Source organism: Artibeus jamaicensis, unplaced genomic scaffold (genome assembly GCF_021234435.1).
Source record: "Artibeus jamaicensis isolate MK-2021 breed Jamaican fruit bat unplaced genomic scaffold, CSHL_Jam_final scaffold_754, whole genome shotgun sequence".
In the NCBI taxonomy this organism is placed as follows: domain Eukaryota; kingdom Metazoa; phylum Chordata; class Mammalia; order Chiroptera; family Phyllostomidae; genus Artibeus; species Artibeus jamaicensis.
Window position 1 is genome coordinate 1,152,504 of NW_026522054.1, and position 25,728 is coordinate 1,178,231.

Here is a 25,728-nt window from a genome sequence, read left to right on the forward strand (position 1 = left end):
ATTTTTGAAAAATGATATTCTGAATACATCGTCCTGTCTACATTTATTACGCAACATTATTTTTATCATCCTTTGCCAAGAAGCTCTGTAATAAAACTGCACTGGGGAAATCAATTTTAATAGACAGGGTTCCCTTCCCCTCGAGTCAACTCCAGTTTTAGATGAGAGATCACCTCTCCAGGAGTCTACAGACCTACCCTCATTGCCACTTGAAAAAACAGCTGTGCGCTCTCACCGGGTCACCCATAGGCTCCGCCCCTCCTCCAGGAGTTCCCGCCCTAGCGGCTCAAGAGGAGGAAGTGACGCACAGGAAGTGTCCCTGATCCCCCTTGCAGTGGGGGGAAGGAATTAAACCCCCAAGATGGCGGCGGCGTCGGAGGAGCGGATGGCTGAAGAAGGAGGCGGCGGCCACGGCGACAGCGGCTCCTCCTCGGCCATCGGCTCTACCCAGCGACTGCCCCCACCGCCCCCACCCCCGGCCCCACAGCCGGGGTCCCAGGCGCCCCCAGCCCCAGCGCTGGCTCCGGACCAGCTGCCTCAAAACAACACGCTGGTGGCGCTGCCCATCGTAGCCATCGAGAACATCCTCAGCTTTATGTCCTACGACGAAATTAGTCAGCTCCGCCTGGTGAGGCCCCGCGGGATCCCTGTCGCCCTCTCCCCCGGACCGAGGGACGGAGAGGGGAGCGTGTTCCCCAGGGAGGGAAACCCCCAGGAGCCCAGCGTGCCGGAACTCGGCCCTCCCGCCCCAAAGTCTCTCTGGGTGACTGTCAGTGGGGTTTGTCCCGACGCCGCGCTCGCTTCGGGGCTGGGGGCGACTTAGCCTTGGGGTACTCGCTACCCCACCCCCGCCTGGAGCGGGGTTCCCACCTCTGCCCTGTCTGAGCGTGAACACATAAGTGGGCTCGACTCCCTTTTGTACAGCGCCTTCCAGACCCCGGCCCGGGCTGGGGACAGCTCTCCGAAGAGGCAGGACGATCCCACGATCCCAGCCAGGTTTCGTTTGTCTGCAAGAAGAACGTATTGTTCCCCCAACCACCCAAGTTTCCTTGTTGGAGAAGATAAAGTAGGGTTGATGGGTTCTTCCCGAACCTCAAGCCGGTTCGGGGAGCTAGAACTCCAACACCTGTAACTGTCCAGGGAAGGGGAGCCTGAGAAATTCCCAGCCGGCATGGCCTCACCCCTGACACTGCTCACCCAGAATGAAGCAACTTGTCCCTTGACCCGGGTTTTTTCTCTTTTACTTCAGTCTCTTGACTGGTGATTTGCGCCTACCCGGTTGCTTTAGGAGAGGTTTTTTACCTTAAAATCACAGTAGTTTGTTCAGCCAGTGATTTATAAAAATAATGCATTTGCCATTGGGGTTTTATTTCACTCCAGAGGTTTGACGGAAGGTTTTAGAAATCAATGTCTTAGTCATATTTTGCTTACTTTCGGTGAATTTACCTTGAAGTGGTAAGGAGATTAAGGAGGTGGACATTTTGAAGTGATTGCAAACCGATTCTTTGTAGATGCTAAACCTGCTTGGATTGTTTTTAAGAGGACAAAGACATATTTCTGAATGTGCTGCGTATAGCATTTTCTTATTGATCAATGTCATAGTTTAGGTTTGCAATTGCATTTTTAAAGGAAATCATGCTCATTCTTTTAAGAAAGCTTATTAATAATACTTCAGATTGATGACCAGTTTTTTCTAGTCAACACAGCAATTCAACCATTCCAGTCTGCAGAATGGAAAATTCTCCAGTTGAAAAGTGATTATTTCAAAATTGTCCCTGAATTTTTAAAACATGTCATCTTTAGAGTTTCCTGTAGAATCTTAAATATTTCTTCAAATATGTAGAAAGGATGGTGCTTGATCAAAATGCATGCTATACATTTGTGGTATATGGAAATTGAGCAGAATATTTGATTGAATGGAGCCTTTCAGCCAGACAATGGCTTTGTAAAGCTTGAAATGGTCACAGTTCTGTTTTATAAGTATTGAAGAAAACTGTAGGGTTTTTGTTCTTTTGTTAGTTGTTCTACTTCTTCGTATTCTTCTTCTTTTTTTTTTTTTTTCTTTAGAGGGGAAGGGAAGGAGAGAGGGAGAGAAATATCATTGTGTGGTTGCCTCTTGTGTGTCCCCTGCCGGGAACTGGCCTGCAACCCAGGCATGTACTCTCACTGGGAATTGAACCACGGTTGTTTGGTTCTCAGGCCTGCACTCAATCCACTGAGCTACACCATACAGGGCAGTTGTTTTACTTTTTAAAAAATTAAAAACATTTTTAAAGGAGGGGGTAACCAGCCCATCCCAAAGGACAGTTAAACACATCCCCCAATTTATTAAATGACACCTCTTTTAAGTGAAATATTTAGTTGTATTCTTAATTTTTAAGCAGTTATCTATTCTAGCCTTCTAAGCATACAAATCTAGTTTCAAACAAAGATTTTTCACAAGGAGCCCTTGTGAACCCCGCTCCCCAAAGATTCTGCAGCCAGTTTTATATCTCAGAGATGTTTTTTTAATCAGCTTTAGCAAAGGGGAACTTATTCCTGGATGATGGGTATTCTTAGATTAAATGGATAATCTGTAATCTGTTTTAGGTATGAAGATGTCTTTGGTTTTAGATTCTTTGGTTTGTGTCATAGGGTACAATTCAGGTTAACATCAAAAAAGAAAGATGTTCTCACCACTAGATGTCAGCATTAATTTAATTATGCTCTTTATATGAAATTGACAGTCTGGAGGCAGTACTTCACATGCCTTTTCTGTGTAAGTGGCCAGTAATACCTGAAGAATTGTTTGCCAGAAAAATCAGGGAACTTTAGTATATGTGCTGCTATGAAGTATATAAATGACACATAGTTCCTTTTATTATATTTTTAGGGGAATTAAGGTTGGGTATGCTTGGAAGAAAGTGATGTTAATGAAGAACAGACTTAGTTTCATAAGCTGAATGTCAACTACTCAGTTGACGAGCTGGTTTATGTAGGGTTCAGATGTTTGCGCACTTGCACTGATGATAGGCTCTGCTGCTTCTCACCGTGAATGACTGAAATTTGTCCAGTCCAGTCATTTCTGAGGGACTGCCCAAATGCTTCATTAAATCTTTTGTTTGTTTGTTTGTTGTTTTTTGTTTTTCTGCCATCGACTTGTGCCAAAAATGTACCCAGAGTTTGGAAATTCTGGTTACACAAAAATCATTCTTTAAATATTTAATTCTTCTAATGCATTTAAAATTATTTGGTTGAACACAACTTTTGTGAGGACAAAACCTGTACTTTGAGTTGTTTTCCAGTAAATCAGACAAATTTGAGATGATGCAGCATCAGACGTCACCCAGGCCCTCCGGGCAGGTAGGAGGGGTTTGGAAACTAGAAGCAAAGATCAAGACTGTGAAAGGTCAAAGAACTCCTAGTTCAGGAGCAGATTAAAGCTGATGCTGAAGATGCGGCATGGATGCAGAAGCACAGTGTTCTTACGAACGGGAAAAGGCGTGTGACAGACTTTCCGAGAGGTTTTTTAGGGAGATCCTGTCAAATGTTTTTCTTTGTGGTTCAAGAGGAGCTCCTATAAATTCAGTGGGCTCCTATTAGTGGTTCAGGACATACACTTGACTAAAGGCTAAATTCATAAGTCTTGCATATTATCTGGAATAAAATTTTCCCGTTGGTAACAAAATAGAAATGCTACCTGCTTTTGTCCCACGCTGTTTCTCGAATGCTCTCTGGCTTTCATCACATCTTTTCTCCCAGTGCTAGAAAGTTCCGGTTATAGAGGGTTCACTGGTAGGAAACTGGGAAGAAAAATGAGAAACTGTTACTTTTTTAAAAACTGGGCACATTGTCTTCCTCATAGCTCTTTCTCTGTGCCAGTAGTTCTCAACTTTTTTGTCCTCAGATACCTTTCTACTCTTAAAAGTTACTGAGGACCCTAAAAGCTTACCTTAGAAAGTTCTAGAAAGCACAAGAATACACAGTATATTAACTCTCAGAGCAATGTCATTAGATGTCATGTTGCCTCTGGAAAACACCACTGTATGTTGTGAGAATTGAGAGTGGAAGCTGCAAATGACGTGTTAGTGCTATGAGAACAGCTGGCTTCAAAAACCCGTGTGAGGGTCTTGGGGATGCCAGGGGCCCCTGGGCCACGCTTTGAGAACCACTGCTCTCTATCGCTGTCTTACGGAAAACACACTGTCCCTATTGCTGCTTTTGGGGTTTTTTCCTTCATCTCATCAGATTATTGATTTTGTTAACAGGTACTTAAGTGAGAAATTATAATATTTGGGGGACAGTTCACTCTTCCTGCAGATTCTAGTCTCACAGTGAAGGGGTCAGTCCACAACCCTGTCTGCGGCATCATCGCCACAACAGTGCTGCGCCTCACGCACAGAGACAAAGCTCCAGCAAGCACAGGGCAAGCCCAGGGCATGCGGGAGATGAGGTCGTCGCGGGTGGGCAGCAGAGGCTTCCTCCAAGGCGGAAGAACGGTCCTCTCAGAAAAAAACTAAAATGACGTATAACCTAATGAAGTAGCTATAGAAGCGTGACTTAGATTAAAATGAGACTGGCTTTGGATGTGCAGAGTTTTAGATGTCCTAGACTAGTGATCAGATGACCTCCCCGCCCTGCCACCCACACACACTTTCTACCTGTTTTATTTCACAGACTTGCCAAATTTAAGAAACTGTTTTTTGAGAACCTCCAGGGTTGGCAGCTTTTGGCGGGGGAAGCAAGTAGGGGTGTTAAAGAGAAAAACACAAATTCTCTTATCACCATCATTATTTCCTATGCATCCTGGTAAACAGAGGTATGGGTTCTTCCAGTGTTGAAGAAGGTACTGTCTTAAAAGGGTGGTTGTGCATATAAATCCAATTTCATGATTTTTGAGACTAGGAGCAAAAGATAACCTTTGACAGAGGTTTCTCCCTGTACCTACTTCCAGTATTTTGCACTTAAAAAGAGTGATGGAAACAAACGTTGAGCTCTTGTTCCCCCCACATCATATGAGAGGTCTGCCCGTGGAGCTGCTTTTTCTCCTGCCTGCAGTCTCTCCTTCGCTTCCCTCTTCTAGAAAACATCTGTACCTTCGAGTGTTGGGACCCCAGCAGAGCCGCCTATGATTCTGCTCTGAACTTGACTCAGGTGGTATTCCTAAGTTCCCATTGCATCATTCTTGTGCGTCCAGACTAGGATGGTCCCTGGTAGGGTCCGTTTTCCCTCTACATGTGAGCTCCACGGATCCTTTCATCACAGATCCCGACGGCATTAGACAGTCTATGATACAGTGTTAGTGAATCATTCCTAAAGCATTTCCCTGCTCTGAGCAAACAACAGAAAACACGTCACTGTAAATAAGGGTTTCCTCATAAACTGGAATCGTGCTGAAAAAGAGGCTGCGTAACATTTACCTCCAGTGGAGGATATCAGAAAATTTACAAGACCATTTTAAGAAACTGACTAAAAAAAGTTCTCTTAATGAGAATAAAAGTTGATAAGGTGATCTGAAGCTAGAATATAATTAATAAGAATACCCATTTACAGTAGTTCATCAAGGCTCCCTAGTAATCAACACTCAGTTCCTGTATTGATAAAAATAATGGTACAGAGAACCAAGAACTGAGAATAATCAGAAGAGCCTCTTTGTTCTACTTTTAGGGTGCTTTCTGGGAATCCTGGGAACAGACTTTCTTTCTCATTGTTTTGCTCAGACTAACACTGAAATGAATTTGTTTTCCTTCCAAGTGAATATCTAGGGGGATACCAGGGAATTTAAAATTTGTTTGACTTCTACTTGCAGATAAGAAGCTCTCTATAATATTATATCTTGGACGATCCATACCAGGCAGATGCATTGTTTTTTAAAAGATTAAGTATTCTTATGAAAGAGGTGGCAGGTGGCATTTACATTTTTTTAAGGTTTTATCATTTATTTTTAGGAAGGGGAAGGGAGGGAGAAAGAGAAGCCTCAATGTGTGGTTGGCTCTCTTGTGCCCGCCTACTGGGGACGAGGCCTGCAACCCAGGCAAGTGCCCTGACTGGGGATCAAAGTGGCGACCTTTGATTTACAGGCCAGGACTCAACCACTGAGCCACACCAGCCAGGGCTGCATTTACATTTTTAATAGGTGATGAAAACTAAGACAAATTCACCAAAAGGTCATTTAGGGCAAGAGAAGAACCAACGTAACTGTGGTTCATTCAGTATACGGTTTTGTTTTTTTTTTTAAGATTTTATTTATTTTTTAGAGAGAAGGGAAGGGAGACAGAAAATGAGGAAGAGAAACATCCCACGTGCCCCCAACCTGGGACCTGGCCTGTTGCCCAGGCACGTGCCCTGACTGGGAATGGAACTGTCGACCTTTCAGTTCGCAGGTCGGCACTCAGTCCACTGAGCCACACCAGCCAGGACTCAGTATTCGTTTTTTAAGTGATTTTACCGCATTAAGATAATAAAGTACCCGTCATTAACTTTCTTCCACCGTTGCTTTGTCTCCTTCATTTGTATGCTCATTCTCTCCCTCTGAACGTGCATGTATATCTCACACAGATTTGATTATTTTACTAAGCCATTTTGCTGCTAAATACTTCTCTTATATAATCACAACATCATCAGTTCCAAAGGATTTCACATGACAGTTTATATTCAGGTATCTCAGTTGTCCCCAAAGTGCCCATTATAGCTTCAGGGGAGTAGCAAGGGTTTTGACTCTAGTAAAACAGTAGTCTCTTCTTTAATCTAGAACAGTACCCCACTTTTCATTCTTTCAGGGGACTGATTTTTTTTTTTTTTAAGAATCCAGGCCAGATGGCTTATAAAGAGCTCTGCAGTGCAGATTGTCTGGTTTCTTCCTCATGACTCACTCTGGTTTTTGAACTTTGAAAGAATAATGGGAAGACTCTGGCCGAGCTGCATCTTGCTCGGCCAGCCGGCAGGTGGTGAGACCCATTAATGTCTTTAAAATCCCATGTTGCTTCAAGGAGTCTTTCTGGTCCACTGCCCGCAGTTTCCGTAGCAGCAGATGATTGGTTGAGACTAATCAGTTGAGGGTAATTATTTCACTCCATATACTTGCGGATCACTAAACTGAAAAAGACACTAATTAGAAGACCTCGGTTCTTTCTATTTATTTATTTATGTACTTCTTTTTCTTTTGTATTGAATTTATTGGGGTGACGCTGGTTAATAATTACACAGGTTGCAGGTGCTCAATTCCACCACACATCACCTGCACACTGTTGTGTGTTCAGCACCCCAAGTCAGATCTCCTTCATCACCATTGTTCTCCCCTTTACCCCCCTCCATTTCCACCACCCCCACCCGCAACAGCCCCCACACTTGTCCTGTGAAGACCTGGCTTCTTAATTTCACTTTGCCAATGAACAGCTGGATGACACTGGACAAATGACTTCGTAAGGTCTCCATTTTCTCACCAAAAAAAGAAAGGATACATTCTGGCATCTAAGTTCCTTTGAGCTCCGTCATAATCAATAGGCAGCCTAATCTGTGATGCTCGCTTCCGGATTAACTAGAGGACGCCCCTGAGTGCCGAGCTCATTTGAGAACTGTAGAGCCCTAAATGAGGGAATCTGGTTCCCTGAAGTCTCTACAGCACCTTAAACAAAGGCAGAGGAGCCCAGTACACTACACAGGGTGGGGCAGAGGTAGGCTTACAGTTGTTCGAAGGGAAGATGATAATAACTGAATAACGATACATGAATAACTGTGCCCTGACCGGTGTGGCTTGGTTGGGTGTTGTCCAGCACAATGAAGGTCTCCAGTTTGATCCCCAGTTAGGGTGCAAGCCTGGACTGTGGGGTTCAGTCCCTGGTTGGGGTGCATGTGAGGTCAGTATTTCCTTCTTTTTCTCCCTCCCATCCTCTCTCTCTAAAAATGAATACATAAAATCTTAACCTACTTTTGCCCCACCCTGTATTTCAAAGCAGCCAAGACACCAGAAAAAGAGGTGCTGCCGGTTATCCCGCGAGACTGTGCCCACATCAAGTATTAAAGCAGGATGGAGCACCTCTCAGAGTCAGACACGAGCTCTGCTGGGAAAACTGGGGCCGTGTGCCTTACATTGTCCAAAGGGGCCAGGGTGGCACAAGAAATCAAAAAAGATTTCTAAATACAGGGGAAACAATTTTTTATTACCAACCACTTAAGTTAGAGAATGGTGAAAAGAACAAACATGGCAGTTTAAATACTGAAGGACCGGTAATTAACAGACAAACCACAGCTAACCTCATACTAGAACAGCAGGTACCAGGCCCAGGCTCTTTGTCTTCACTGGAGACCGATTCATGCCATGCGTTCCTTTTGTATTTGCGGTGCATGCAAACGCACTGGCCGTTTTGGGCACACTAGTCATGCTTGTATGTTAGACTCCGGAGTTTTGTTTCGCTTTCTTGGGTAAATTGCCAAATTACTAGAATTTCGTTTTGTTTGAATAACCAGGGAAATAAAAACTTCTTTCCCATTAGTCTTGGGAAAGTATTAAAACTCCTATAAAACTACAACTAGACTTTAAGTGAGATACTTTTGTATTGCAAGGCAGAAGACATTGTCAGCAGTTACCATTAAAGTACTTGGGGGAAGTTAGTCTCTCTCTGTTTTCCAGGGCACTGTGCAAAGTACTGAACCCTGAACAAAGGGTCCATGGTCTGTTGTGCCTTGTTTTTTGTGCTGTGGTCAGTCAGTGCTTACGGAACAGCTGTGAAAGGCAGAGTAGTACCACCTTAAATACTGTTCTTCTCTTACAACATTGACCTAATGCTTGAATTTTTTTGACTTTGGCTTTTTGATACTTTGTCTTCGTGCCTCCTTATTTTCTGGTCTTTTACCAGCTTTTAACTATAAATATCAGTTGAGGCTCCATTTATAAGCCTTGATTTTCTTATCTTACATTTCTTTATTTGGGGTACTGCCATATGTGTTAAGATACCTTGGAGGATATCACAGTATCTAGAATAGAGAAACTGTCTACAGTTAACCCAAGTCACTGGTGGGAATGAATAAGAATTCTCATCCGAATTATAGATCACAAAACTTTATGAGAGGGTAGACTTGAGTTTGAATCTGTATTTTTGGCTAACAGAATTTTTCGTATTTTGAACCATTAAAAACCTTTGAACACATTGTTTCCCTGATCTTTAGGACATCAGATTCTGACAATAGTGGGGGTGCATTCAAAACTATCAACCAATACCTGAAGGAGTGAGGTTTTTGCTACACACGTTGATTTTGAGTACAGTACTGTACAGACTGTGAGGGGCTCGCCCACTGTGCTGACTCAAGGGTTCGGATGGCAGATGGGGAACGACAGGAGCGCAGAGAACTTCCGGCGTTAAGAATCTGAGCTACCTGTCTGTGGTTGATTGGATTATGACTTCCTAAAGTTCTTTCCCTTCCTCTCCCCATCAGGTTTGTAAAAGAATGGACTTGGTCTGCCAGAGAATGTTGAATCAGGGATTTCTGAAGGTGGAGAGGTACCATAACCTGTGCCAGAAGCAAGTCAAAGCACAGCTCCCAAGGTGGGTCAGGGCTGGCCGTGGCGGTCAGTCACCACTGGTGGCCTTGTCTGTTCCTTGATTTTGTTTTTGAGTCTCAGTGACAGTTTACCTGTTAAATGGTTCCCAATTTCTTGTAGTAAAGGGTACCCAGATCACAATAAGTGACTTTTACTTTTACAGTTTGCCCCCTCTCACTACTGCTCAACATTTTACTGGAGGTTTTAGCCAGGGCAGTTAGGCAAGAAAATAAAATAGAAGGCACCCAGATTGAAAGGAAGAAGGAAAACGCTCTGTGTTCCCAGATGACATATCTTACACATATGTAACACTAATTAATTATTAGAGCTAATGAACAAGTTGGGCATGGATATAGGATACAAGATTGATATGTATAACTCAGTTGTATAATTGGATATAGTATCAATAAACAATCCAAAAATGAAGTTAAGAAAATTCCATTTACAACAGCATCAAAAAGAACAGACTACTTAGTAATAAATATAACAAATGCAGGACATATATACCCAAAACTACAAAATATTATAAAAGAAATTAAAGGGACTTCCGCCAAGATGGAGACGTAATTGGAAACACTGTGCCTTCTCGCACAACCAAGTTTAAAAACAAAGTTTTAGCAACAAAATACACAGCCAAACCACAGAAAATTGAACTATACTGAAGTCCAACAACAACGAAACACTCAGCCAGACCAGTAAGAGGGGCAGAGCCAGCAGCAGAGCGGGGTCGGGCAGGAAAGATCCACCAAACCGACCCAGGCATGTAGGCAACCGTAGACAAATCCCAGGTGTGGAGTAGCAACGGGTGGACCCACTGAGGGCGCAAGATACACACATTCTCGCAGATAAACCAGAGGAAGAGGTGGCCCCGCCCTGGTGAACACCTAAGGCTCCGCTGCTCCTGATACATAACAGGCAAGAACAGATCAAAACACAGCTCAAGAAGAACTCAAACCCCCGGAGCCAATAAATCCAAGCGAACAAGAAATTGCCAACCTATCAGAGGCACAGTTCAAAACACTGGTGATCAGGATGCTCACAGAACTGGTTGATTTTAGCCACAAATTAGAGGAACATATGAAGGCTAAACTAATTGAAATGAAGGGAAAGGCACAGGAAAGCAGTAGTGATGGAAAGGAAACTGGGACTCAAAGGGAGTGGACCAGAAGGAAGAAAAAAATGACCAAACAGAAAAATATAAAGAAACAAGAATTCAAAAAAATGAGGAGAGGCTAAGGAACCTCCAGGACATCTTTAAACACTCCAACATCCGAATTATAGGAGTACCAGAAGGGGAAGAGAAAGAGCAAGTGGAAATCTTATTTGAACAAATAATAAAGGAGAATTTCCCCAGTCTGGCAAAGAAAATAGACTTCCAGGAAATCCAGAAAGGACAGAGTCCCGAAGAAGTTGGACCCAAGAAGGAACACACCAAGGCACACCATAATTACATTAGCCAAGATTAAAATGGAGAGAATCCTAGAAGCAGCAAGAGCTAAGGGGACAGTCACCTACAAAGGAGTTCCCATCAGACTGTCAGCGGATTTCTCAAAAGAGACCTTACAGGCAAGAAGGGGCTGGAAAGAAGTATTCCAAGTCATGAAATCCAAAGACCTATAACCAAGATTGCTCTATCCAGCAAAACTTTCATTTAGAATGGAAGGACAGATAAAGTGCTTCTCAGATAAGGTCAAATTCAAGGAGTTCATACATCACCAAGCCCTTATTATATGAAAAGTTAAAGGGACTTAGATAAGAAAAAGAAGTTAAAGAAACATGAACAGTGAAAGGACAGCAAACTCACAGTTATTAACAACCACTCCTAAAACAAAAGCAAATTAAGAGGACAGCTAGATCAGGAGCAGAACCATAGAAATGAAGATCACATGGGGGGGAGCATCAGGGGAGTGGGAGAAGGAGAAGGGGTGAGAAGGTACAGAGAATAAGTAGCATAGACGGTAGGCAGAAAATAGATAGGGGGAGGGCAAGAATATGGGAAATATAGAATCTAAAGAACTTGAGACACGTAGACATAAACTAAAGGGGGGGTGGGGGAAGGGTGTGCAGGGTGGAGGGGAATGAAAGGGGGAATATAGCAACTGTAATGGCATAATCAATAAAATATATATTTTTTTTAAAAAGGAAAAAAAAGAAATTAAGAGTTAAACAGGAAGATGCCCCATGCTCATGGATTGGAAGGTTTCCTATTGTTAAGATGGCAGTACTCCCTAAATTGATCGAGACATTCAGTGCAGTCCCCATCAAAATCCTAGCTGTCTTTTTTTTTGAAGGTATTGATAAACTGATCCTTCTGTTTCTGTGGAAATACAAAAGACTCAGAATAATCCAAAGCAGTCTTAAAAAAAACAGCTGATGGAGAACTACCACTTCCCAATTTCAAAACTTACTACAAAGCTACACTAATCAAAACAGTGTGGTACTGACACAAGACAGACATATGGATCAGTGGAACAGAATTGAGAGTCCCGAAAATAAACCCTTACATTTTTAGTCCGTTGGTTTTTAACAAGAATGCCAACACAATTCTGTGGGGATAGAAAATGTTTTCAACAAATGATGCTGGGACAGCTGGGTATCTACACCAAAAGAGTGCAATTGGGCCCCTTCCAACACGACATAACAAAAGTTAGCTCAAAATAAAGCGCAGACCTAAGTGCAAATGTAAGTGTTACACTATAAAACCCTGAGATGAAAACCGAGTACTAACTTTCATGAACTTGGATTAGGCACTGGCTTCTTAGATATGATACCAAAAGCACAAGCAACTAAAGACAAAGTAGGCAAACTGGATTTTACCAAAATTTAAAACTTCTTTGCCTCTAAGAACAACATCAAGAGAATGAAAAGGCAGCCCCCAGAATGGGAGAAAAATACTTGCAGCTTTTATATATAATAAGGGGCTTGTGTCTGGATTGTATGAGGAACTGTTAGAACTCAACAATAAAAGCCAAGCCAATTTAACAAGGGATTTTAATGGGCACATCTGCAAAGGAGATACACTAAAGACCAGCGGGCACCTGGACGATGCTCGGCATCTCTAGTCATCAGGGCATTGCGAACACACACTCTGAGATACCACCTTACACTGAGTAGGACGGCTCACAGAAACATGCTGGGAAGAGCGTGGACAAATTGGAACCTTCATAAATTACCGATGGGGTTATAAAACGATGCATCCGCTTTAGGAAATAGTTTGTTCCTCAAAAAGTTAAATGTAGTGTTACCACTTGACCCAGGTGTGCTCCTGGGTATATAACCTGGAGAAATTAAAATATATCCACACAACTCCTTAGACATGAATGTTCATGGCAGCATTATTCATACTAGCCAACAGGTAGAAACAACCCAGAAGTCCAGCAACTGATGGACAGAGCCAAGGTGATGGTACTACCTGTAATAGAATGTGGGTTGGCAATAAAAGGTGAAGTCCCTACGCTTGCTACAATAGGAACACACCTAGAGAGCTCTGCTGGATGCGAGGAGGCAGACAAAACACCACCTAACTGCCCAAAGCCAGTTATCTGAAATGGGCAGAGTGGGCGAGTCCACGGGAAGGGAAAGCAGATGAGTGGTTGCCTGGCACCGGGGAATGGGAGTGACCCGTCGTGTGTACAGCCGCCTTTCTGCGACAGTGAACCTGCTCTGAAATCTGCTAGGGGCGGTGGGTCCCCAACTCTGAATATACCCAAGCCACTGAATTGTACATTTTAAACACGGATGTTATTACATGTCAATTATTTCTTAGTAAACCTTAAAAAAGTTTAAATGAGCTCATTTTATGGGCAGAAGTATATAATCTCTCGTCTATATGTTGTGTAATTCTTTCATTTTTCTAATTTCTCTAACAGCTGTTAGGCTTGATACAGGAAAAAAATACCCTAATTTTTTTCTAAATACTTTGTCAGTGAGTCCTAGTCCTTGGCAAAGATCTCTGGACATAGTGACTCATTTATCATTGCAGCTGCATTGTGACCCAGTTGTAGATTTCTACATTAACATGTAAATGTTAGGCTGTTTCATGAAAACGTTTTGATTGCTTAACATTTTATTCCATGGTACATCTTTAAAGTTTGCTTTTTTAATTATAGGAGAGAGTCAGAAAGGAGAAACCATTCATTAGCTCGTCACGCAGACATCCTTGCTGCTGTGGAAACCAGGCTTTCACTTTTAAACATGACTTTCATGAAGTACGTGGATTCTAATCTCTGCTGCTTCATCCCAGGAAAGGTAATCGAAAATTCCTACCTTACACCAGCTGGACTGGACTGTGTAAACTTCACTGTGAAGTTACAAAGTGATTTTTAAATGTCAGAATTGTTCCCACTCTCTGGAATGAGTTTCTATGGATGGATGTTTAGCTCCCAGATAGTAACTAATAGAAATATGAATCATTTACGTGTCCTTTAAATTTAAATGATGAAACATACAGTAGGAGCCCTGCTGTTCTTTAGAGAAGCTGTTAAGAGTCCATATTCAAGAAAAGATTCTGAGCTTCTGCTCTTTGTTGAGGCCCAGAGGTGCAGCAGCGCTGAACGAGACGGGCATCATCCCTGCCTCGGGGGTTTGGCGGAGGCGGAGGCGGAGGGACAGGCTGGGTTCTGTTTTGTTTCAGGAGTGTTTCTTGAGACAGCTTTGTAACACTTCCAGGTTTGATGAGAATAAATAATTACCGTACAGCAATATACTCAGAGCCAGGTAATGGTGCTGTTTAACCCAGAAGTAAGTGTGTGTGGCATACCTGCTGTGACTTGGTTAGAGACCCCAGCGGTGGGCTCGCTGCTCACACCTGCAGCAGGGTCTTCCTTCTGGAGCTGAGTGTAAATTCTGATGAAGTGTGTCCACATCCTTTCACATGGAAGGGTGAGAATAGAACTCGAGGTCATTTTGCTACTTAGCTGATATTGGCAAACTAGCACCATGGTTAGAACTAATTAACACCTGATAAAATCTAAATATTTTTTGTTATTTTTATAGCTAATTAACATTGGCAATATTTTGTATATACTTTCTCCATTTTAAATTTTCTACCGTGTTTATTTTGGGGGGTAATTCTTTTTCTTTTTGTTTTATTTGAAATAGTCTTTGGTATATCTCACTTTCCTCTTTCTAGCTATAAAGGCTTTCATAGGGTACTGTAAAAGGGTGACCAGTTAGAAGCTTTGGATTCTGATTTTTAATGCCAGGTTTTATCCACATCTGACTTACAGGCCTTGTCTCTTAAGTATCCTGGGAGGTTCACTGAACTAGTGTAGCTTTATTTTTAGTGCATATATCAGTGTTAAGAAGATGGAATATTTCAGAGATGTCTTACAGTGTTCTCGACCTCAGGGACAATTCAGTCAGCTGTTACGAACCAGAGTTGAGTTGTCTGGGCCAAGCCCATGTGGCCTGCAAGCCTGTGGTGTTTAGGGTCTGCCCTTTACAGAAACTGCCTGTGTTCCATCAGCATCACATGATTGGAACCCTGATCTTCACTGTCTAAACGAACGAGGTCAAGTCTAGTTGAAGTTTTAGGCACATCCTCCTCCCCTCCCACTGTCCCGAGAGCCACCTTGACTAACTAGGGAGTTCCGATAGCCTTTTATGGGCTCCAATCTTAAATACAAGCAGAGAATAGTGAATCATCGGACTAACATGAAACCCAGAATAAAACAAATGGGGGAAAACACCTTTGAGAAACCATATAAGGATATAAAACTCTAAAAAGAAACTGTGACCAATATGTTAAGAGAAATAAGAAAAAATATAGTTAGATACATGCTATAGAAAGACATACTCAGAAAAATGTTCAATGCACTTTAATTTTGTAAGTATGGAAGGAAATTTAAAAAATTAAATAAAAGGAGTAGAAAGGAAAGTTTAAGAAATCTGAAGTTGAACAGAGAGACAAAAATGAGAGCCCTGGCTGGTGTGGCTCAGTGGATTGCATGCTGGCCTATGAACCAAAGGGTTGCTGGTTTGATTCCCACTCAGGGCACATGCCTGGGTTGTGGGCCAGGTCCCTGGGATGGGGCATGCAAGAGGTAACCACATGTTGATGTTTCTCTCTCTCTTTCTCCCTCCTCCTCTCTCTAAAAATAAATAAATAAAACCTTTAAAAATTAAAAATATGACAAAGATGAGAAAAAAAATTGAAAATATATAGGGTGGGGGAAAAGCAGATTTACAGTTGTGAGTATGCAAAACAGATTATTTTTGTATTGTTTGCTAATTATGGTATTATTTTCTATATGAACAACTGTAAATGTACTTTTGCCACATGCTATATGAGGTTCCATATTCCAGTAGGAGTTTTGTCTGCTAAATAATAGATTAAACAAGAGAAAAAGTCTCACCCACAACAGTCCAAAGACTTACCGTATTTTTCAGACCATAAGACGCACCTAGGTTTTAGAGGGAAATAGGGGAAAAAATTTGAAGCAAAAAATGTGGTAAAATATTTAATAACATAATATTTCACCAATGTAAGTGTAAACAGAACTCAACAGCAGCATTAACAACCATTATTCCTCCGGGTTGGGGGGGGGCCGGCAGGAGCATTTGCATCTTTATAGTCCAAAAAATATGGTAGGTGGTATTCCTAGCATATCACTGATTATTGTGTCATTTTAAATCACAGTTTATCACTCTATCAGCATGATAGAGTGAACTGCATATAGTAGGAATGTCATAGTTGGTCACCCTATTTGGTTTCGACTATGATTTTAAAACTTAAAAATATTTTCCATAACGGCTATCTTATCATCTGCAACCCCAGTAGGATTCAGCATGTGGCATGTATGGGAAAGGTGTAGAAATAGCCTGTAATACCATTTATCCTGCAGGACTGCGTGGTTTGTGTCCTCAGCCAACTGAGGAATGGAGGCGGTAGACAGTAAGACCGTTCCCGAGTTGGGTACTGGCTACATAAATACAGTAAGAGAATGCCTAGGATTTGAGGTGGTTTGACATGTTTTGGTAACAGAACTGTTTTATTGATTAACCCACAATTTGGGGGTTAAAGGCCATTGGAACAGATGTCAGCCAGACTTAGGTCTTCAGAGATGTGAATTATTATCTCCAGGTCTACGAGGAGGCCATGGCAAGTATTAGGGATACCCCCCCCCCCAGGGATTAAAGCTGCAGGGAAAATGCCTACAGAAGGTTCAGCTACTATTCCTGCGAGAGAAGCAGCACCCAGGATTGTCCGTGTTGTGTTTCTTCTCCGTGTGTGCTGCGCCATGTGTGTCCCGAGTGTAGTTACTAGGAGATGAAGAAGGATCTCTTGCTGTGCTTTGGTGATAGCGAGAGAGTGAGATTCCAAGGGGACCTCACTCTAACCCTCACAAGTCTTAGAGAAAGAAAACCAAGGGACAGAACGCGGGTGGCAGAGCAGGAGAGGGAAGGTGGTCCAGCTGAGCCTCCAGGGCTCTGGGAGACAGATCCGGGCTGGAGTGAAGTGGGTTTGGAGGGTTGGTAGGCCAGGGGTGTGGTGATGCCCCCGCCCCTGTTCGCACAGGAGTTAATTTCTCAGTTTAGTCCTCTGGTTTCTTTAGCAGTGTGTATATCCCGCCTTGTGTCACTTGTTTACACACCTGTCTCCTCAGTCACACTGATTTTCTCCAGGGCAGGATCTGTATGTCACTCACCCTGATTATTTCACCCACCACAGGGCTTGGGCTTACTGATTGTGAGTATGGAATCTGTGAAGTCTTAGAACAGGGCCGAGCCATGTGTTACAATGGGGGTATTGTCTGTGGTCAGACATGGTTAAGTCACCCCTTAAGTCTTTATAGGAACTGCAAAACAAGCAGTCACTTTTTCCCGTTTAACTATTTTCTTAAAAAACAAAGAATCAAAAGTGCTAATGAGAGCTCATTATTTTAGGTTATTGATGAAATTTATCGTGTGTTGAGATATGTCAATTCCACCAGAGCCCCTCAGCGAGCTCATGAAGTACTTCAGGAGTTGAGGGACATTTCCTCCATGGCAATGGAGTACTTTGATGAGAAGATCGTTCCAATTCTGAAGAGGAAATTGCCAGGATCAGATGTGTCTGGAAGACTCATGGGCTCCCCTCCAGGTATCTCTTTTACTATGTTCAGTTTATAACCTTCATACATAGATTTGATAACTGGCTTTTTTTCCTTTCTTAATTGTATATCTTGAACTTTTGTCTGTCTGAAAATATGTATCTGCAGTATCATTTTTAACGACAAATTGAATGTAGACCGTAACTTGTGTAACTGACCCATTTCTGTTGAGAACATTTGTCTCATTTTCTAGTGCATAAACTATGCTCTGAAAAAACAGTCTTGTGGCTGAACTTTTGTACACATCCACAGCCGCTGCCTTCGGTTCGCTAGAGTAGAGGTGCTGCGGGAAGAGCTACATACAGGCGTGTTGTTTGATGATGCTGAGTAGTTAATACTCATTATCCTAAAACAATTACATGTATCGGATAAGATTCTTCATGGAAATACCCAGTTAATTATTTCAGCCCCCAGAGTGCCTGGCTACTACTTTATAATATAGATTTTACTTATTTATTTTTAGGGAGAGGGGAAGGGAAGGAGAAAAAGAGGCAGAGAAACATCAGTGTGTGGTTGCCTCTCACACCACCCCACCTGGGGACCTGGCCTGCCACCTAGGCACGTGCCCTGACTGGGAATTGAACTGGTGACCCTTTGGTTCGCAGCCTGTACTCAATCTTTTTAATTTTATTTATTTATCTTTAGAGGGAAGGAGAGAGGGAGAGAAATATCAATGTACGCTTGCCTCTCATGCCTTCCCTGCTAGGAACTGGCCTGCAACCCAGACGTGTGCCCTGGCTGGGAACCAAACCGCAATCCTTTGGTTCACAGGCCCTCACTCAATCTACTGAGTTACACCGTCCAGGGCTGGCTGTTACCTTAAAACACAGCATGTATAAGGCTATTGTGAACACTGCCATTTCTATTGTAGCTAATTTTGCAAAAGTATTTTGGAGCCTAGAGATTTGTGCCTTTATCTACTAAAGGATTAAATCATTCAGTATCCTCACCCTTTGCAAATATTTTAAGTTGGAAAAAAACCAAACTTTGATAAGACATTTTGTTCAGGTTCATTAACTCCCTGGAGGATTCGGTGGGGTAACTGAGTGCCTCTCTGTAATGTAATAATAAAGCCTGTGGCATCTCAGCATTAATTTGTCTGTCACTTACTGAGCACCTGTTACACGCACGACAGCACTGTAGCATGTCCCGTGGAGACTAAAAAGAAGTGTAACATATGGTATCTGCTTTCAAGGATCTTAACATTTCAAAAGGTAAGACAGGTCCAGACTAAGTACAAAGTTCAGTTATCATAGACAAGAGAAACATTTTAAAGGCTTGTGCATTTAAATGCCAGATGAGTAGCAGAGACAGAATCTTAAGGAAGATCAGATCATTGTTAGCTGGTCTGCTAAGACTTCAAAGGAAGTAAGAATTGGCCTGAGCATTGAGGTAGTAGTGGCAGTTGGATAAACAGAGAAGAAAGAATGCATCAGCAAGGAAAACATTCTGGTTATTTACGTATACAGGGAGGAAATTAGCATGATGGATTTAGGGTGTGAACGGGTCTATCTGGTCCTTGTAGAAAACCTTCAAGAGATAAGGTTTAAAAAAAGTATGTTATTAGTATAAAACAGTGATTTTTAAGCTATTACATTGTATTATTCCTAAAACAGAACGGTTCCAAAACCTTCCTACACGTCAGATATTCTTCACGATCATCACGAATGATATAACCCACTCTTAGATGGCATCTCTCTTTTAGCTAAAGTTCAAGCCTTTGCATGTAACTAAGTGCAGAGAGAACTGAAGAATATGATTGGTCTGTACTTCTTATTTACTTATTTTTAGAGAGAGGCGAAGGGGGGGAGAAGGAGAGGGAGAGAAACATCAATGTACAAAAGAAACACTGGTCTGTTGCCTCTGCACATCCCTAACCAGGGCCCTGGTCTGCAACCCAAGATAGTGCCCTGATGAAGAATCGAACCTGCAGCCTTTCAGTTTGCAGGACGATGTGTGCAGCCCTCTGAGCCGTACCAGTCAGGGCTCGAACTCCAGTGTGTGTTTGCTTGTGTGAAAAAAGATAGAAAATCATTATGTTCTAATTGTACTACCTGTGTTTTCTTAGTAGGTCCAAAAGTGTTTCATACTATTCTAAATCCAAGTTTATGCTGTTAAATGTCCTCCATTTACTGGCAGTCCACACACTGCCACGTGAACATGAGAATCAGAATTCAAAGTCATTTATAGTTAAAACCAAGTGTCTGAGTAATCCAAGTAGACCAAGTAGATTGCAAAGAAGAAATGATCAGAAGTAATGTTACATGGACATTCCATTTCAAAATAAGCTTATTAGTAAAGTGTTACTGGTAGCGAGACGTTTTAAGGGGCTGACCAGTTTAAACTGTTTTCCACAGTTCCGGGACCTTCTGCAGCCCTAACGACAATGCAGCTCTTCTCCAAGCAAAACCCTTCTAGACAAGAGGTTACCAAACTCCAGCAGCAGGTGAAGACAAATGGTGCTGGTGTGACTGTTCTCAGGCGTGAAATTTCTGAGCTCCGCACCAAAGTGCAAGAACAGCAGAAGCAGCTTCAAGATCAGGACCAGAAACTGCTAGAGCAGACCCAGATCATAGGTGAACAGAATGCACGGCTGGCGGAGCTGGAACGCAAACTGCGAGAAGTAATGGAAAGCGCAGTAGGAAGCCCCTCAGGGTCTGGGCAGAATGAAGAGTCTCCTCGGAAACGGAGAAAGGCAGCCGAAGCCATAGACTCTCTTAGGAAATCTAAACGTCTCCGGAATAGAAAGTAGCTTGGAAAGTGCTTCTAGCTCCAGAGGAAGACCTGGCTTAGTGGCTTGAGCAGTGACGCATATCAGGATGCTGTGAGCAACATGGTGTCCCTTAGGCTTCTAGGCTTTCAGAACACACCTTAAACTTGAACCCTCATGGTTGGGACATTCTTTCCCTGCTTCTCCTGGTGGAACTGATGCACAGAATCTTTTTACTTTGCGATAGATTTGTACTAACCAGACCTATTCTATCATGTTTCTGAGGAGTTAACTTTTTTCTGTGCATTACATGTTTAAAGTAAGTTTATTTGTTTCTGCATATATGCACATTACTTAAGGATCTTAAACCAGTCCTGACAGACTAGAAGTCTAATACAGAAAATGTCCTGTTCACTTGAAAGAAAAGATCTACTTTTTAAATGGACAGTTTCTTGTTTTAAAAAAAAACAGTTGCTTTTTGTTATAAGTGACCTTTGTCTGGAATGTCTGAAAAGTTGTAAAAGCTTTTTGGTATTGAAGTAATGGGTAACTGAGCGGACTTCCATAGTGTTGACTGCAGAAGGAGCCTCTACAGGATTGACTATATATTTTTATAAACTACTGCAAGGGATTTCTCCAGTTATGTCATGTTTTCAGTTTTCTTCTGGGGCCATGTCCAACACTTGCATGAATGGATGCATGCATTGCCTAGGCAACTCACTTAAAAAGCTCTTGCACTGGTATTGATCTTGAACCTCTATACTTCTCCACTTTTTAGAGCAGCGTCTTAGTTTCTTTGAGCACTTAGCATCTTCCACCACAACAGCTGGCCTCTGGGGAGAGGGAGGGAGTCCATTTGTCCTCCAGTTTTACAGGAACAAGAGAGTATTAAAGCCCATCGCTTTCTCTCTTCTCTGTAGGGATCAGGAACACTGGCTAAGGCAGAACGCCCAATCCCAGGGCTCTGTCGACGTCAGACCTCTGGTAACTAGAACTTCTCCTTACTCACCACTGTGTGTGCTCACTGATGCAGTGTGATGATCAGTGGTGTCTGTAGGGGACCCAACCTGTGGGATGCAGTTTTGCCATTGAAAGGAAACTTCATTGAAGGACACTGTACCACAAAAAAGCATTTTGAGCATTTCATTTTTGGGGGATAACCTGAGGGAAGCTTTTTAATACTGATTTCAAGCTTTCCTTCTCCTACAACTTTAAACAAAAGCTTTAATTTTGTTTGCACTCCTGTGTTGAGCTGGTAACTGGAAAAGCATGTCTTGCACTGTCCAACTTTTGAAGAGGTCGCTCGAACAACCTCCGAATTGTGTACAGTGGTTTTTTTCCCCAGTTGTATATTTTCAAGATGTTCAGCTATTACTGTTCTCGTTTTATTTTAATGTACTAAATTATGTCATTATTATTTGACTGTTCTTTTAAATAGCTGTTGCGTTGGGCCTCAGTCATTTAAAATAAATTTAGGTATAATGTAGAAAGCTGTCCCTTTCCAAGTGGGAGTTTGAACAAAACCTAAGGTTTTGGTAAATACCTTAGTTGAATAAAAGCACAAGGTTATCATCTTTTTTTACCCGTCCAACACGACATGGTTCTGCATTCTTTAGCTTAACCTCACCAAATGAAACTTCTTACCCATTTTTCTATTGTCCTCACATAATATTGTCCTTAGATTTTGGTCAATTCTATGTCTAACTTTGAAACTCCACTTACAATGTAGTATGTTTTCAACGAAAAACCATAAAATAACATCCAAGTGTTTCATGGTGTGTCGGGAAGGTAATTTTAAAATAAACAGTTTCCAAAAAAAGATTTGTCAGCCAAGGTCATCCATAACAGCCCCTGTCTGGAACTCATTTTCTCAGCAGGTCTCACGCCTTGTGACCATAGGATCTAGCCATACTGTCATAACTTCAGAGCAGGCCCACTGGATACTCCTTTTAGAGTCTGGTTTCCTGGGAACAGGAAGACCTTTTAGGTAACGAAGGACATGTTTACAGGTTTACAAAGTATGATCCTTATGCATTAAAGGGATATAACCTCAGATGATTTTGATAGTTGTTAAAGAATTAAACTTGCCTGGGTTTCTTCATAAACTTTATCTAAATACCCTAAATGCATCTATAGTCTTCCACTAGTTAACATGAGTATTTGGCTTTCATAATAAACTTCGACACTATTAGAAGGTAGATTTTGCTTTCAAAATCCAAATTTCTACAGTATACACTTGTAGTCACCTCTCCCTAGGTTAATGAGTTGCGACTGTTAATGCATGAATGTTCCATAACAGTAGGAGAATAAAGCACTACAGTTCTGTTATTTAAGTCTTAAATCTTACTTAGACTATCTAGATAAAATATGTTAGGATATTGCCTTGACCGATTTGATAGCTTTTATACCAGCTTTTGGATGGCATAATGCTATTTAAGGTTCAACAAATCACAGATTATTTTGATCAGCTAAAACTGACACGTTACAGGAAAACTGTAAACCAGCCTCCTGAGAAAAACCATCCTGCCCTGGATTGTATGTCCGTAATATAAATGCTGTAATGTTATTTAATACTGTGTTGTCCTAGAAGAGCATTTCAAAAAATCTTCCTGTCGTCTTCCTTGGCTGTTTTTCAGAGACTTCTCTATGTCATTGGGGTCATTCCCACTTAAAAGGTGACTATGGTACAACACTACAGACAGACACGGTGTGGAGGGCACGTGTGAGAAGGCTTCCCCCACAGGGTCCTCTGCTTACTTCCTACGTGGACTTGGCTTGGTTTTCATGTGTTCTGAAATAAGGATTATTTCAGAACATGAGTCCTAGAACCTGTTGTCTTTCAAGCTCCTCTTGTGCTGCACAGAGCCTGGAATTGATGGGCAAACACAGATTATTCAGAATAATCGTGTTTTAAAACCGATTGGGGGTGCCATCGCATCTAAAGCCACTGGTTTTGGAAGCAACTTCTTTTTGTCAAATGCCGTGTTTGGAATACTGAACTTTACGGGGGCTTGCCTTAATCTCTAGTGGGTTCAAGATGTATGCGCTATCATTCTACTTGTTAAAATGTTAAAATATTCTGTGTAGCCCCAAAGGTGGTTAAAAGAGTATAAGTAATGCCTAAAGTAAGCTAGAAGGTGTCACTACAGCTGGATTTTGAGGGAAAATGGACATGCGCATAGGCTATGTACAATAAAAACGGCACCTTAAGATTGCACTATTTTATGCATTATTTTATATGCCATTTCATAGCCTGCACTTTAATCTCCAAAGAAACAATGTATGATTTCCCAGTTCCTTATTAATAAACTTTCCTAAGACAGGGCACTTCACTCTATTTTACTATACTGAATTAGTTTCTTGGAGGTGGATTCCTTTTTTGAGTTCTCTATTTCCTTAGCCATAATATTTTCCAGGAACTAGGAACTCCCTATCTTGTTGATTTCCAACAGTATATAATTTTAATTTAAAGTAATGTAAAATCTCAAACTTGGTGATCAGCACATTCTTACATCCTGCTTTAGCAATGAGTACCCGTGTATTAACGCTTGTCAAACCACCCGCAAGTATCAAATGCTGCAAGATTTGAAGCCAGGAATAAAAGGCATTCTGAAAGGCAACGTCCTGTAGAATGTGGTCTCTTGGGAATGGCTGTTTCTAAAGTAAAATCCACTTTGATAGGCTATCCAGTTCTTTAGCTAAATTCAGACCCATCTGAATTAACTAGTCCACAAAAGGTTAGTAAGTTAAATCTACTTAAAAATAACAAAGCTCTATAGCCTGCCATTTTGAAGTGAATTATTTTTTAAAGATGCTAATCTATGAAATGAAACTAGCAAGTAGTTGGCTGCTGCCTCCCGTGATTTTATTTTTAATAGCAATATATGTATAATGATGAGTATGATAGGCTCAAGTCATGTTGGCCTTTGGCAGCTTCCTAAGAATTTGTTGAGTTTCTAAAGTCAAAAGGTAGATCCAAATTTTTCCTGTTGTGTCTGAAGAGAATCACGGGATTTAGAAGCCTACTGGTAATCTATTAGGTCCATTGCCAAAGTATACTGGTCCATATTCAAAACTATACCAGAAGATTAGAAGTGTTTCAAATTCTTTTATGTGGTACCATGTCTGTTTGCTGATGCTCATGAGCAACAATAAATGACCAGTTTACCTTCTGGAGTTTTCATTGTTATAACCTAATTCAATTACTGGAAAGTGAAAACCACCTTCCGGTCAGACAGCAGGGTACGGAAATAAACGTGTTGTTACCAGCACTGCCTGTTCTCTTTGTATTTCATGCACAAAAGGTTACAGAGCTCTACTTTGAGCAGATGCCGTGTAAACCGCTGCCATCTCTGGAAGCAGGAGAGTCTGTTTCACATGTCACTTGAGTCCTCACAGCTGCCCGTGAAGCAGGTTTTTCTCTGGTTAAGTAAGCACCGGGTCTACAACGTTGTACAAGTAAATGCCTAAGTGGGATTTGAACCCAGACCTACCTGCCTCCAAAGCTTCTGTACTCCCTGCTACACTACCCTAGACTCTGAAATAGCTGGGAGCTATGAGACTAGATCACGTTAATTCTCAGCTTAGCGATAAACATACAGGTGAACATTCCCTACGGTCCATTGGAAGCAGTCAATGCCCGAACCCCTCATGTCAAGACTAACGTGGAACTGAAAATCAGGAAGAGGCTGGCCTTGGAGGACGCCATGGATTCACCCCGGGCACAGAGGTAGAAAACTTTGTGCTGGCTTCGAGAACCTATACTCTCACGTAGGAGGCAACCCCAGCAGGAGATGTGGTCCGAGGCCACGGCAGGTCCGCAGTCGCTTCACTGTATGATGGCAACCAATGCAAAATTTGTGCTGCAGGGTGCAGGTGACAGGTGATGCCCACTGTCCCAGCATCATTTCTTCATTCCTGTCACACGCACATCACAGAAAGAGGAGGGGAAAGGCTCCCGCCAGCTCTCCCAGGCCTCAGAAAGTGGGTCAGGGTGGAACTCTAGTTCTATGGCCTTCGGGTGGCTCAGTTGCCACATGACATTCACAGTGCCAGGAGAGCCAGGATCTTTACCGATAATATTATTTTTTTTAATCAAATGTCTCCTTTATTTATAAACTTCCCCTGTTAATTTCTGAAACAATTCTTACGGGACCTATTAACGATTGTTCTGTCCAGAAAAGTATGTCTCAACTTGCCTGTATACATCCCTTTGGTTTTGGTGAGTCATTTCCTCAAAGCAAAATTGTAGGGAATTGTGAGGGGAGAAAACAACTGGAGTGGTGGATGTTTGGGCAAAAACTACAAATGATGATTAGAAAGGAAATACGAACCAAGAATGAACTTCCTGAAACTCAGTAAGTTCTGTTCATAGGACTACAATCAACTGAATAGCTTTCAACCTTCCC

The 25,728-nt window shown here is 42.0% G+C and overlaps 2 protein-coding genes across 2 annotated transcripts in view; one reads left to right on the plus strand and one right to left on the minus strand.

Annotated features, from left to right (window-relative positions):
• TP53BP2 (tumor protein p53 binding protein 2) overlaps positions 1-25,728 on the minus strand; it is a 121,736-nt gene that overhangs the window by 90,276 nt on the left and 5,732 nt on the right. Inside the window, exon 3 of the mRNA XM_053659555.1 lies at positions 3,680-3,782. The gene's annotated coding sequence lies outside the window, so the exon portion shown is untranslated. The remainder of the gene's footprint in view (positions 1-3,679; positions 3,783-25,728) is intronic.
• FBXO28 (F-box protein 28) lies at positions 333-24,591 on the plus strand. The gene is made up of 5 exons (XM_037138765.2): positions 333-628; positions 9,412-9,521; positions 13,627-13,765; positions 17,405-17,600; positions 19,968-24,591. Exons 1-5 carry the CDS (start codon positions 362-364, stop codon positions 20,360-20,362), a joined length of 1,107 nt encoding a protein of 368 aa, XP_036994660.1. The 5' UTR covers positions 333-361; the 3' UTR covers positions 20,363-24,591.

What these genes read in the sequence shown, in the direction of transcription:
- FBXO28 (XM_037138765.2), top strand. Translation starts at nt 362, where the DNA reads ATGGCGGCGGCGTCGGAGGAGCGGATGGCTGAAGAAGGAGGCGGCGGC. An exon ending in AAATTAGTCAGCTCCGCCTG is followed by an intron (nt 629 to 9,411) that starts GTGAGGCCCCGC and finishes TCTCCCCATCAG; the next exon opens with GTTTGTAAAAGAATGGACTT. An exon ending in ACTCATGGGCTCCCCTCCAG is followed by an intron (nt 17,601 to 19,967) that starts GTATCTCTTTTA and finishes TGTTTTCCACAG; the next exon opens with TTCCGGGACCTTCTGCAGCC.